The 12,483-nt window shown below is 50.8% G+C and overlaps 1 protein-coding gene across 2 annotated transcripts in view; it reads right to left on the reverse strand.

Moving 5' to 3' along the window:
* The window catches only part of IRAK2 (interleukin 1 receptor associated kinase 2), a 73,426-nt gene that overhangs the window by 51,381 nt on the left and 9,562 nt on the right, over positions 1-12,483 (reverse strand). For both annotated transcript variants that reach the window (XM_023619975.2, XM_001491188.5), the window contains one exon: positions 5,382-5,564. In XM_023619975.2, coding sequence (XP_023475743.2) covers positions 5,382-5,564 — 183 coding nt within the window. The remainder of the gene's footprint in view (positions 1-5,381; positions 5,565-12,483) is intronic.

Genomic DNA, 12,483 nt, shown 5'->3' on the forward strand with positions numbered 1-12,483 from the left:
ATGATCTCCAACGCCTATGATCTTGATAACACAGGGACTTTAAGGGAAATGCCTGTGAGCTCGCCCTCCTACCCCTCCTTGTCACTCAAATGTGACCTCAATAGGTTTCCAATCTGTACTCTCCCTCCAACATGGGACACGACACACAGGAAAGATCCTTCTAGACCTCAAGAAACAAAAGACCAATGAAACTGGAAAAACCTGACTAAATCAGTGATGCTTTCAGAGAACGATCTCAACCAAAAGGGGAAAATGTAAAAATTAATAAACAGAAACCTAATTTAAAATGGAGTTGGTAAGCCAGAAGGGGGCGCTCTCATGCCCTACAATGGCAGAGCCCAACAGAAAGGAGACAGACTTCCTCTTCTAGCTCAGCAAGAGCTCAGCCAATGAAAAGCCACCATACTTCAAACTCTCCATTCCTCCAAAGGTCTCTTTGTTTCCAATAGCCCTCCCGACTACCTCTTCTCCCCTTGATGCTTGGAACTTGCATGTGGCTCGCCATACTGGCTGTCTTTTCCTTTAAGATCAACCCAGCTAAAGATTACATTTCCCAGCCTCCTTTGCAACCAGGTGTGATCATGTGACTAGGTCTCAGCCAATGGGTTGTGAAAGGGAGCTAGGTGTGCAGCTCCCAGGGCACGCCCTTCTTGCTGGCTGGAACGTGCACGTGGAGGTGCAGGGGAGCCATCCCCGCTGGTAGCCAGGTGTCCACGACAGCACAGCAATGAGATGGTCCTTGACCACACGGAGCTGCCCTATCAGCCCTGGGTAGCTTGGACTGTCAGGAGAGAGAAATAAACGTGTGTCTTAAGTCACTGTAGTCTGCCCTTAGTGAACCTGGAATGCTAACACAGGAGACTACCAAAAACGGCAAAAAGAGTAAAAAGAGGTTGACACTGGCAAGCAGATCTGCCAGAAGAAGGAACAGGAAGTTGGGTAGTAAGGCTTCTGTACTAGTTTATTCGAATTCTTATAACATTCAATGTTTGACAAACTGAATAACAATGGTCTTAGCAATTAACGCCGAGAAAAACATCAAGACTCAGCTCTTTACAAAGTCAGACCAACAGCCACCCACAGTACATGATTTCAAGAGCCTGGACACACACGTGGCCCCCCTACACCGCCTTTCAGCTCAGGCACAACCTTCAGAAGGCCTGTGTTAAACACAAATATATTACCTGGAGACACAAGTCTCTGAGGAAGCCACTTTATATCTACGACTTTTGGGGTGTGTGGTTTTCAAGCACTGTTTTATTCAAATCTATTCTTAAAGCGCTTTAAGAAGTGGTGGGCACAAGTGAGGTTCTCAAACTCGGGAGACAGCTGAGCAAGTTCATAAACAATCTTCAGCAAGTAAATGCAAAACAGGGTTTAACTCATCTTACGATTAGGGGAGCGAAAATGCTTTGACCAGTTGGACTCCAGAAAACTAAACTGCTTCACACCCACCCTCTATATTCTCCCCCAGAAAGTGACAGAGATTTATAGCACTTTTCTCCCTAAAGAAACAAAAACAAGACAGAGAAAGGGGAAGTGTCTTGATGACTCAAAGCAATAGTAAAAATAGAGCCAGGCTCCCCAAACAAATGAGCAGCCAGGGCATTCGCGGAGGCAGAAACAGACTTTAATCTTGGCAAGGCCAAAGGGGAGAGAAAAGAGGGCTGGGGAACAAAGGCAGGCTGTCACAGCCCCAGAGGTCAGGCCGTGGACAGGGAAGCAGGGAGCGAGCAAAGCTGGAGGCAGAGAGAGGCTGACAGGGGACACACCACTGTTTCCTGGAAGCCCGACACTGCACTCAGGAAGTTCCCATGAGAAAGCTAAGAATGAGGCTTGCGCGCTCCATCCACCTCCACCCTAGCCGACCTGCACCCTTGGGGAAGTCCCCTAGCCAGTCTTGCCCTCAGTGTCCTCAGGCGGAGAGGGGGCTCCTGACAGCACGTGCCTCGAGGGGCTGCGGAGAGCCTGCGCCTGGCTGGTCAAAAGTGCCCCGTCAGTGTTTGCTGACCACAGGGTCACACTGCCCCCACTGCAGCTCTGGAGTCTGGCACCGCACTCTGTGTTCTCCTCAAACTGTCAAGAATTGTTTGAGATGACTCAGCAGTCAGGTTCTGACGTCAATGGCAAGTTGGCATGTCCACCCGGAGGCCTGTGTCTCAATCCCCCAGACTTCTCTGCTTTCAGGCCTCAGGGCACCGCAGCCTCTCAGGCCCTGCGGCCCCTCCCCAGCATGTCCCCTCCCCAGGGCGCACTGGCCAGCCAGCATCTGACCGCACTCCTCCACCCAGCGGCTTCTCCTCTCCCCAGGCCCCCTCCCTCCCCACCTCCTTTTGAACTCATTAAGAGCTTATCCTTAATTCCCTTAAACCTTGAAAGAGGGGCTGCCCTGTGGCCGAGAGGTTCGGCCCAGGATTTCACTGGTTCGGATCCTGGGTGCGGACATGGCACCACTCATCAGGCCATGCTGAGGTGGCATCCCACATGCCACAACTAAAAGGACCCACAACTAAAAATATACAACTATGTACTGAGAGGCTTTGGGGAGAAGAAGAAGAAGAAAAAAAGAAGATTGGCAACAGATGTTAGCTCAGCTGCCAATTCTAAAACAAACCACACAACATGAAAAGCACGCGAGGGCAGGTTCACCCCCCAGTCGTTCCTCGGCGTCCCCCACGGGCCAGGCTCTGGGAAGGCAGAGGAGCCAGAGCCAGGCCACATGCAGTGAAACTGGGTGGGTGGCGGTCACAGCAACCGGAGAATCACCAGCGGGTGGGCCACAGCAGGTCCAGAGGAGGCTCTGTGCTCAGAGCACGAAGCACAGAGTCATGCAGCCACCTCCGCTGGACAAAGGCCCAGGGAAAGGCAGGGCCTGCGGGGTGGCACAAGCGAGCACTGAGGCTCCACTTCCCAGTCAACCGCCCAGCCCTTGGCTGACCCAAACGAGGACCTGGCCCTGGGGGGGATGGGACGCAAGGAGAGGGATGCTGTCTGACAGGACCAGGCAGAACCCTCTTGGACGGAAGGGCTGGTAGGGCAGACAGGGATCTCAGGAGGTTCCAAAGGAGTGGGGAGGCTGGGCTGAACAGAACACCCCCCAACCCCGTCTGAGGAGGATGGTGGGCTTGGGGAGGCCGGCCAGACAGGGCGGAGATGGCAGATGTCTTGAGATGTGCCCACTCTTGGGGGCCAGGGGTCAGCCAGTGCAGAAAGGAGCCGGCTAGAGTCTCCTCATGGAATCACCCCCAGGGGGAGCAGGATCTTCACCACAACCTGCCCCCAGACGGGACTCCTGCCCCCAGAGGAACTCTCCTTTATCCAGTGAGACCTGCTGTGCCACAGCTCTGTGTCCCCAGTACGTGGCTAAAGGGCGGGAGATGGTCCTGCTGCCCCACTGGCCTCCCACGCCCCCACGCTCCCATGTCCCCAGCGTGGTCTGCCCCCATGGTGTCCCTGAAAGCCCGGGTGGGGTGCAGCTCTAGATCCTCCCGGGCAGGGCCACTCCAATGCCCCCTGCTGTCCCAACTTGTCTCTGAGGGTGGAAGTCTCTAAGCCCCCATCCCTCAGCTCCTTGCTCTGGACCCCACCACCTCTCCTCCTGGAAGCTCTCCTCCTGGAAGCCCTCCCTGATTCCACAAGGCCTGAGGTACACCAGGCAGGTGCTCAACCCGGGTCTGTTGGTTCAGCCACATTATTCCCAGCTCAGAAACCCAGAGAGGATGGCTCCAGGCTCGCACAGGGTCTTCTGCAGCCTCCGGGGTTCTGAGCGCCCTGCTCACTAACTCCCACACCAGCTCTACTAGTCCGTTCCCTGGGCTCTTCAGGGCTTTTGCACACGCTGTTCCCTCTCCCCTGGGCTCTCTTATCCCAGCTCTTCTTTCCACTCCTCCAATTTCCCCTCCTCACACTGGCCTTCTCCGACCACCGAGTTCTAGGACACTCCCCTACCTGCTCACTCTATCCCATTATTGTTACTTGTTTTCCTGTCTATTGACTGTGTCTTCATAAAACTATGCTCTCCAGGACAGAAAGGACCTGTCACTTTGCTGCCACCATATTCCAGAACCTAGGACAGCCCCAGGTACTGGGCAGGTGCTCAGAAGTACCTGCTAAAAGCCTAGCTCACTGGCTCACACTGAAGGGGTCTCTGTGGGGACGTGAGGAGGGGTGGGGGACCCAGGTGAGGGTGACCAGGCCCCTCCTCCCCCCGCCTCCTGCTGAGCACCGGCTGACACCAGGTGCTTGGTGTGTTCCACTTCTTCAACAGCCTCCCTTCAAGGAAGGGGGGTATTATTGCCTGCTAAATGCATTCCCAGCATGATCGTATTCTCTCTTAGGAGGGTTATTTGGTAATATTGATACTGACATCAATCCAAACTTAAAATTGGGCCTGGCCCTGTGGCCAAGTAAAGTTCTGCGTGCTCCACTTTGGCAGCCCGGTTCCCGGGTTCAGATCCCAGGTGCACACCTACTCTACTCACCAGCCATGCTGTGGAGGCATCCCACATACAAAAAAATAGAGGAGGATTGGCACAGATGTTAGCCTAGGGCTAATCTTCCTCAAGCGAAAAAAGAGGAGGATTGGCAGCAGATGTTAGCTCAGAGTGAATCTTCCTCAGGAAAAAAAAACAACTTAAAATACATAAACCTTCAACCCAACCATTCCAACACTGGAAAGTCATCCCACAGCTAGACTCACATGTGTGCAAACAGGGCATGTATGTCCTAGGGTGTTACCACGACCCTGTATACAAGAGAAAACTGCTAGGAGCAACTGAAGCACTGATCAGTGCGGGTGCGGTGCATGGATCATGGTGCATCTGTCAAAGGAATACAACGTAGCTGTTGAAAGACTGTGCCGGTGTGAAGCAGCCTGCGATCTCGATGGCTGGGGAGGAAAAGTCCACAACTGAGTGCATGGGGCGCTCCGATCTGTACTAAAAAAGGTTGTAGATACATCTGTATGCTTGCCCACATGCAGAAAATTTCTAGTAAGATAGACAAGCACTTGTTAATAGTGGTTATTTCTTGAGATGTAAAATTGGGAAATAGGATGAGGAAGTCAATAATTTTTCCTATAGACTTTTTTGAATTTTTATATTATAGCTTTTTAAAAAAATTATAATTTACTTATTTTTAGAATAGAGAATCAAAATTTAAATGGTACAAAAGGACTTATAGCAAAGTCTCTCTCCAACATCTTGGTCCCTAGCCACCCAATTCCTCTCCCCAGAGGGAACCACTGTTACTAATTTCCTAGCTGGACAGTAAACTCTTTCATTCAAATTTTTTTGTAAGATTGAAGAAGCTGAAGGCCAGAGAGTGCAGCTCATGCTGAAACACGCTCGGGGGCCGGCCACGGGGCCACCTCAGTTACTCACAGTTCAGGACGATCTGGGCGGCACGGTAGAGCTCCAGGTGGCACAGGAGGTCCACCAGCTGCTGGACGGTGGCCTGCCGCATCCCCCACCACCACAGCACCTCCCGGGTGATGCTCACGCCCTGCACCCGCTCCATCGACTTGATCTTCCGCAGCTGGGTCAGATCTGTGATCACGTAGGAGGCTGGAGGGGGAGCAAGAGGATCTGCTTAGAGTCAGACAGGCAGTCCCTCCCCGAGAGGGCCACCACGCTGGCCGGGCTTTGTCCAGGACATCTTCTCCACCCGCCCCCTCCCCATTCCCGAAATTCCACCATCAGCTGGGGTCCACGGGCAGCCCAAGTTATAATGCTGACTCCATTTAACAGCCACAGGGACCAGCGCATTAACACTTGAACATAAACATCAACTTCACTGCCCCCCAAGACTTAAGAGAAAGACCACTGGATGAGAGGGTCGGGCCTGGAGCTCTAGCTGCTCGTTTGCTATGGGCAAGTAACTTCATCAGTGGGAGCCTCGGTTCCCTCGACTGTAACGGGGTGGGAGGGGCAAGGGGGGTTAGTAGGACTTTGCCTGCCTCCCCTTCTGGCATAGAAGCCCTGTGGAGGCAGGCACTTTTATCTGTCCCGTTCACTGTTAGATCCCCAGAACAGAGAACAGTGCCTGCCACAGAATGGGGGCAGGACCAGGGTAAGGCAAGGGAGGCACCCAGAGGAGAAAATTTAAGGAGGTGTTCACTCTCAGGGCTGATCCTTCACTCGCAGCAGCTGGAGGGTAGATGCCTCCTTAAATTTTGCCCTGGGGATCTCACCCTCCTCACCCACCGGCAGGGGGAACTCAATGAACAAATGAATGAACCCCTGGCCCCATATCCTCACAGAACTGTTGGAAGGATCAAGAGAGCCCGCAGATCTGACAGCACTGTGCCTACTCTGAAGCAGTGTACAAGATTTGCAGGGGGCTACAGTGGGCAATACTAAAAGTAATACATTCCTGTTTTCATTTTTTATTATAAAATGAATGGTTGTTTAGGAAAGAAAACTTGGAAAATATAGGGGAAAAAACTAAGAAAACAAGTTACACATGTGCCACTCAGGTCCTTGCCCTTTGCAAAACTGCCCACTCAACACTCACACGGGGCTGGTTCTGGAGGCAGCTGCTGAAGCTCCAGTTAGATTAGCTTCCTGCTTTGCCTATTAACCTGACACCATAAGCACTTCCTGAGTTGTCACAAGCTCTTCATACACCGCGATTTGAAATGGTCACCTAGTACCCCACTGAGTTTACTGAAGTGAGGGAGGCATCCTTTTTTTTTTAGTTAGTAATAAAAAAATCACGCTTCAGTTCCAGGATTTCAGAAATCATGGAGCAGGAATCTATGTGAACATCAAGTCATTCATTCATTCAGCAAAATATTAGTGAGCAACACTGTGCTCCAGGCCTGTGACAACCTCTAGAGATGCCGTGGTGAGTAAACCAGAAGCCCATGGGGCTTTTGTGTTTGAAAAATACAAAAGTAAGTGAACTGAGTGGGGAAGAGGAGGCAAGAGATGAAGCCCAGGGCCATATAACGAGGGGCCTTGAACGCCGGGCTGCGGGGTTTGGACTTGATCCTAAGAGCCACGGACAGGACAGGCCTCAGAGCCAGGGAGTGACGTGATGGCGTTGCATAATCGCTTCCCCTCTGGAGGAATGGGGAAGGTTGTGACAGCTCTGCGGAGAGAAAGCCTCTGGGAGAAGTGCTGGTTAGGGATGGAAAGTTCTGGAGTTGCAGCTTTAGTCACTGGAAACCCCGGGCCAAACTCCTGGTCAGTGGGAAGTGATGTCAGCAGGGTCAGCGGCCGCTTCCAGCAGCAGAGAGAAAGGAGCGGAGGGAAGGGGAAGGAACACCTCCCGCAACCCCTTCCGGCACACGAACCTGTCCTTCACAGCATCCCTCCCACTCTCCAGAGGCCGCGGGACGAGGGCCACACTTCCCTCACAGGCGACACCGAGAAACAGAAGTGAACTCTGAGGTGCCTCGCAGTTTGGACATTTTAGCTCCATGAAAGTGACAAATCTTAAGGTCGCGACCAGTGAGCACTTAACCAGATACTTAAAACAGGCTCAAGACAGGCTAAAGCTCTTGTGGGGGTGAGTCACCACCCAGGGCCCTGCCAAGTCCGCGGCTCTTTTCCCAATGCGCACGAGTGATACCCAGTCCTAACGGAACATCTGGAAAACGGGAGAAAATCAAAGTGCCTGCGGTTGTTCCACTTGAAGACCCTGAGAAAAGCACTGGTTACACTTCCGCTTCTAATCGTCCAGACTTTTCTATGCTTAGGACAGTGCAACAGTGGTTCAGCCTGGGTTCAAACCCTATCTCTGCTACTTCCTTGTTGTGTGCTCGGGGAAGGCCCTCTCCCTGTGCCTCAGTTTCCTCATCGGCAAACTAGGATAACAGCAGCACCTGCCTCGAGGCTGCCGTGAGGATCAGATTAGCTGCACACACAGCCGCACTTGGAAGAGTGCTCGGAACACAGTAAATGGGATATTCACGGTAGGGTAGTTGGCCCACCGTCTACACTCTCTGAAAACCTGCTTTCATCCCGCCAGGTCTCAGTTCCTGAATCCTGCAGGGGTTCACCGACCGAAGTAGAAAACCCTGCCCGTCTTCAAAGCCCTCTGGAGCAAACACAGCCCGGCCTCCCAAAAGGACCCGCCCGAGGGTCACATGCCCCTTATCTGGACCAAACAGAGTCCTCCCTGGTTGAGAGAAGGGGAAAGTGCTCCTGCCCCTAAGCCTCTCAGCACTCCCCCCACTTTACAGTTGAGGAAACTAAAGGCTCAGAGGGAGGCAGTCACTTGTCCGAAGTCACACAGCTGGGCAGGGACAAAGCAGGGCTATGCACAAATGCTGGCACATGCATGAGTGAGCAAGATAGGGAGCAGTCCCATCAAGGAACCCCTGCCCTGGGCCCCTCGGAAGACACCTGGGTGGGTGACGGTGTAGGAAGCCTTTTTTCCCCCAAAGGCAAAAATGGATGCAGCTGCAATCATAGGGAAATGGACAGGAGGCAGCCACGCCATCTGCCAACAATTGTCAAATCCAAAGAGCGTGCATGTTTGTGGCTGTGTGATTCTCTGAATCACTTCAAGGATCTTCTCACCCCTACCCCCCAGCACCACAATCAGCCCTAAGGGACTCTCTTTTCTAAAGTGACTCAGAGAAGCAGAGACTCTTTAGGACTGGAAGGATAACCACAATCACTTGTTCTGCTGAAGAGGAAACCAGAGAGTGCTTTGACTTGGCAAGGAGCAGCTAAGTAGGGGGCATGGCTGGCTCCCAGCCCAGTGACCCCTGATCCAACATAGAGAGCTGGCTGACCATGGGCTCAAAGCATCTCTGTGGGGCGAGAATGTGGGATGTGGGATGCCCCACACCCTCACCATTCCTACATCCTTGAGCTCATCCTTCACCCGACTGATCAGGGAGTATCTGCCCACTGGCCAGGTGCTGACCTAGGCTCTGAGAATACAGGAGTGAACTAGACAGGTGAGGTCCATGCCCTCACAGCGCTTACGTCCTACAGAGAGACACAGACATAAGCAAGGAACAAGGTGACGTCCAAGCAGGGTAAGTGGAATGAAGGAAACAGGACACAGTGATGGGGTAGAGTAACGGGGCAGGGCAGGCTTCTCAAACTAGGTGATGCCCCCCAAAAGATGTCAGTGTCCTAAAACCCAAAGCCTGTGAATATGGTACCTCATGCGACAAAAGGGACTTTGCAGAGGGGATTAAGTTAAGGGTCTGGAGAGGAGGGTACCCTGGATTATCTCAGTGGGCCCAATGTAGTCACAAGGGTCCGTATAAGAGGGAGGCAGGAGTGTCAGAAGAGAACATATCATGACAGAAGCAGAGGTCAGAGAGAAAGAGTTGAAGATGCTATGCTGTTGGCTTTAAAAGTGGGGAGGGGGCCACGAGCCCGGGATGCAGATGGCCTCCAGAAGCTGGTAAAGGCAAGGAAACGGATTCTCCCCGGAGCCTCCAGAAGGAGTGCAGCCCTGCCAAGACCTCAGTCTTAGGACTTCTGACTCCAGAATTGTAACATAATAAATCTGTGCTGTTTTTAAGACACTAAATCTATGACTATTTTTTCCAGCAGCAAGAGGAAACTAATACAGACTAGAAAGCCAGCCATGGGGAACACAGGGGGAAGAATGTCCCAGGCAGAGGGAATAGCAAGTGCAAAGGCCCTGAGTCTGGACCAAGGAGGCTAAGTGTGAGCTGGCGCAGGGTGAGCAAGAAGGCGTCTGGGAGGAGAGGAGGTCAGAGGTCAGTGGGGGTCAGGTGGTGCCAGATCCTGGTGAGGAGTTGGGACTATATCCTCAACCACCAGAGGAAGCTGCTGAGGACTTTGACCAATTCTGGTGTCTCCAGGGCCTAAAAAGGCCAGAGGTATTCTCCAAAGAGGATGTACAAAGGGCCAATAAGCACATGCAAAGATGCTCAACATCATTAGTCACAGGAACATACCAATCAAAGCCACAGTGAGATACTCCTTCACACCTGCTCTGATGGCTAGAATCAAAAAGACAGATGACAAGAAGTGCTGGGGGGAATGCAGAGAAATCGGAACCCTCATATACTGCTGGTGGGAATGCAAAACGGTGCAGCCAGTTTGGGAAACAGTCTGGCAGCTCCTCACAATTTTGAACGTGGAGTTGCCACATGACTCAGTAATTCCACTCCTAGGTGTCCACCCACGGGAAACGAGAACCTATGTCCACACAAAAACTGGCACACGGATGTGCACAGGAGCATTGTTCATAACAGCCAGAAGTGGAAAGAACCCAAATGTCCATCAACTGGTGAATGGGTAAATCCACAAATGTGGTACATCCACACAATGGAATATTATTCAGCCATAAAAAGACATTAAGCACTGACACATGCTACAACATGGACAAGCCCTGAAAACACACTAAATGCAGTCAGTCAGCACGAGTGAGCACATATTGAATGATTCCGTCTGATTGATTCCGAATGATTCCGAAAATGGGAGGTGTGTGTGGGAGTGTTGAGGGTGACGGTTAAGGGCTGGGGGTTTCTTTTTGGGGTAATGAACATGTTCTAAGACCGACTGTGGAGATGGATGCACAACTCCGCATATACTAAATGCTATTGAATTGTATACTTTCAATGGGTGAATTATATGGTATGCGAGTTATATCTCAATAAAGCTGTTAAAAAAAAAAGTCCTAAGTGTGCTCTCTAAATGAATATTCTAGGAGCAGAAGTTGTTCTGACATTCACAATTGAGGCCAACATGGAAAAAACTGCTGGGAGTCTCTTACACAAAGTTTGTCCGCTGCCCAGGAAACATTCAAAGTAGGTAAACCACATTGAATCACAGAGCAAAGGAACACAGTGTAGTCAGAAAATCAGGTGGTAACACATGCCCTCAGAGGTACCCTGACATGTCATCAGTGACTCCAGGGGGAGGACCAGGAGGCTGGGGACCAGCGAGAGGAAAGAGATTTACCTTCCTCTCTATCTTGAGTGTATTATTTACATCATCTAACCTAGCGCATTTGGTACTTTCTCCATTAAAAATAGTTAATAAAAATACATACTGAAAATAAAAACCTAAATCTATGTTGCTAAAGAACATTGCTTGGCAGGAAGAAATAACTGTGATATATTCTAAGGGGAAAAAGCAGACTATTAGAATGTACAAAATGACATGATTTTTGAAAAATATATACAGATAAGTAAATATGTTTTGGAAAAAAGACCAGAAGGCATAAAACACCTCTGCCGACACACAGTCAGAGCCAATAAATGTTAGCTGCTGCCATTGTTGTTATTGTTATTGATATCCAAATAGTAAGAAAGCTTATCCCTGAGGAGTGGCATTTGAGCTCATCTATGTTTGTTTCCTACAGTATTTTGCAGTAAGCATGTACTTTTTTTGTTACTGGTGTAAAACGGAGTTTCTGAACCTCCACGCTACTGACACGCTACTGACACGTTGGGCCGGAAAATTCTTTGTGGCGGGGGCTGTCCTGTGCATTTTAGTATGCTTAGCGACATCCCCGGCCTCTACCCATTGCATCCTCCAAGGTGTGACAACCAAAAACGTCTCCAGACATTGGCAAATGTTCCCAAGGGGGTGAAATCACCCTGGCAGAGAACCACTAGGTTAAAATACGTATTATTTGCTCAAACTGGATGGATAACACCAACATGTTCATTTCATTATCATTCTTTCAACTGTACATACATGTTATATACTCTTGTATAAATGATATATATCATAATCTAAATTTTAAAGAAAATATAGATACTATTTAAGAAATAAAGTGGCACCAGTTACACTGACTTAAAACAAAGAACGATCATTGTTAACACTTCCTTCTTACAAGAATCTCTGACACTTAGGTATCAGGTGCTTTTTATACAATTTTCATTCCTCACAACCACCTTCAGTTTACAGATTAAGAAACTGAGGCTCGGAGAGGTTAAGCAACTCGCCCAAAGTCACCAGCTGGGAGGTGGCGGAGCCTGAAAGGCAGAGAACCACCCGCGCAAAGCCTCCCCCTAGATGCCATGCCCTCTCAGCCAATTATCAGGCGCAAACAAACAAACAAAGCACACCGAGGAGTTACAATGTCCCGGCGGAGCCAGATGCCAGGGTTTAAATCCCACTTTGTCACTTAGTAACGCCATGCCCGCGGCAAGTTACTCTACCTCTAAACCCGTTTCCTCGTCTGTAAGATGGGGTAAGAGGAACAGCACTTTATAGGCTGTGATGGGAATCAAATGAGACAATCTGTGTCAAGTGCAGACATCAGGGCCTGACACACAGTAAAAACAGGGTAACTGCTGACAGCGATTATTATAAACTTGACCGTAAACAGCCAAGTCCAGCCGGTCATTACTTAGCGACAGACTAAGAGCAGAAATCTTCAAAGATCACGCACCACCTTCCCGATGACGGATCGCACTGGGGTCCAGAGGGGGCAGCGGCCTGCCCGAGGGCACACAGCGAGGCCCGGGTCCAGACGGGCGGCGCATAGAACTCCTCGGATGAGGACCCGTTTAAAGAGGCGGGGAGGGGG

The sequence above is a fragment of the Equus caballus genome, chromosome 16 (genome assembly GCF_041296265.1).
Source record: "Equus caballus isolate H_3958 breed thoroughbred chromosome 16, TB-T2T, whole genome shotgun sequence".
Lineage (NCBI taxonomy): Eukaryota > Metazoa > Chordata > Mammalia > Perissodactyla > Equidae > Equus > Equus caballus.